This window comes from Penaeus monodon, chromosome 24 (genome assembly GCF_015228065.2).
Source record: "Penaeus monodon isolate SGIC_2016 chromosome 24, NSTDA_Pmon_1, whole genome shotgun sequence".
Classification (NCBI taxonomy): Eukaryota; Metazoa; Arthropoda; class Malacostraca; order Decapoda; family Penaeidae; genus Penaeus; species Penaeus monodon.
In genome coordinates, this window is record NC_051409.1 from 16,022,150 (window position 1) to 16,023,263 (window position 1,114).

A 1,114-nucleotide genomic window follows, 5' to 3' on the forward strand; every position below is an offset into this window, starting at 1 on the left:
TGCTACATTGTATTTTTAGTGTAGTACTAATATTTCTCAACAATGTCAACAATAATAAAATTCGATATTCCTTGCTTGACAAATATTTTTAACAATATATTACCATTTCTTTAAACCTTAACATAGTAACAATGAGTAGCCACCATATATGTAAAAACTGTGAATGCTTATAAAGGGAAAATTGGAACTTAATGTTTATAAGTAATACGCTAATATTTATTCATTTTTAGCTAAGTCTAAAACACTTATACATTCTCTGAACAATTCAAAAATCCAAATTTCAAGAATAGAAAATTCTATTTTGATTATCGACTATCGTTGTCAATGTGTGTTAGCGAGTATGTGCGTATGTGTACATTAACATCCTTAAACATACATATACACCATACGTTAAAGCTCACCATCGCCATAGTCATTTGTTAATCACCAACCTTTAGCATGCACTATACCCCCCAGCCCTCAATCACCACCCTCCTCTTCTTCCTTTTTTCCCTTCCAGTTACTCCCTGTTTCCCCTTTCAAGCACTTCCATCCTTCCCCCTACCCATCTCCCCCCTTTCCTCCCCCAACGCCCCTCCCCTTTACAGAAGCGCAGGGGGCGTAGTAACCGTGTTGTCCTTGGTCCCGGCGAGCACCTCCCCCACGTCCGTCTGTCCTTCGTCGCCCAGGGAGGACTCCGACAGGTCGCTTCTCATTCTCGTGTAGTATTTGACGTGGTGTTTCATGAGGCCTGTGTCCTCGGCGGTCTCCTCCGTCCGCCGCGTCAGGAGGGACTTGAGTCGTTGGACTAAGCTTCGGTCGGCTGCGAGGAGGGAGAGAGAATGGGAATCTATGCGTTATTTGATTGGTTTTATTGGTTGTGGCTTTTTTCTGATGTGAAGGAAGTTTCTTACTATACTAATTTAAGCCCTAGAATACGAGGAGACGTCTATGTACGAGTTACCCCTTGAACCCCCCCAAAAATATACAGAAACATAGAAAACGGTTTTTAAGAGCAACTAAAGAAAAATTTATTATTCAAATAATGCCGTAACTAAGGTTAAAATTTGGATGTGTACGTTTCCATTATTAATAGGGCTTTAATATTAAATAGACAAGGACCCACCCACCCACC

The 1,114-nt window shown here is 40.8% G+C and overlaps 1 protein-coding gene across 1 annotated transcript in view; it reads right to left on the bottom strand.

Annotated features, from left to right (window-relative positions):
* Nucleotides 1–194: 194 nt before the first annotated feature.
* The window catches only part of LOC119588993 (major facilitator superfamily domain-containing protein 4A-like), a gene marked incomplete at its 5' end in the record, with an annotated part of 28,487 nt that continues 27,567 nt past the window's right edge, over nucleotides 195–1,114 (bottom strand). The window contains 1 exon segment of the mRNA XM_037937593.1: nucleotides 195–802. Within this exon segment, the coding sequence (XP_037793521.1) occupies nucleotides 582–802 (221 nt within the window).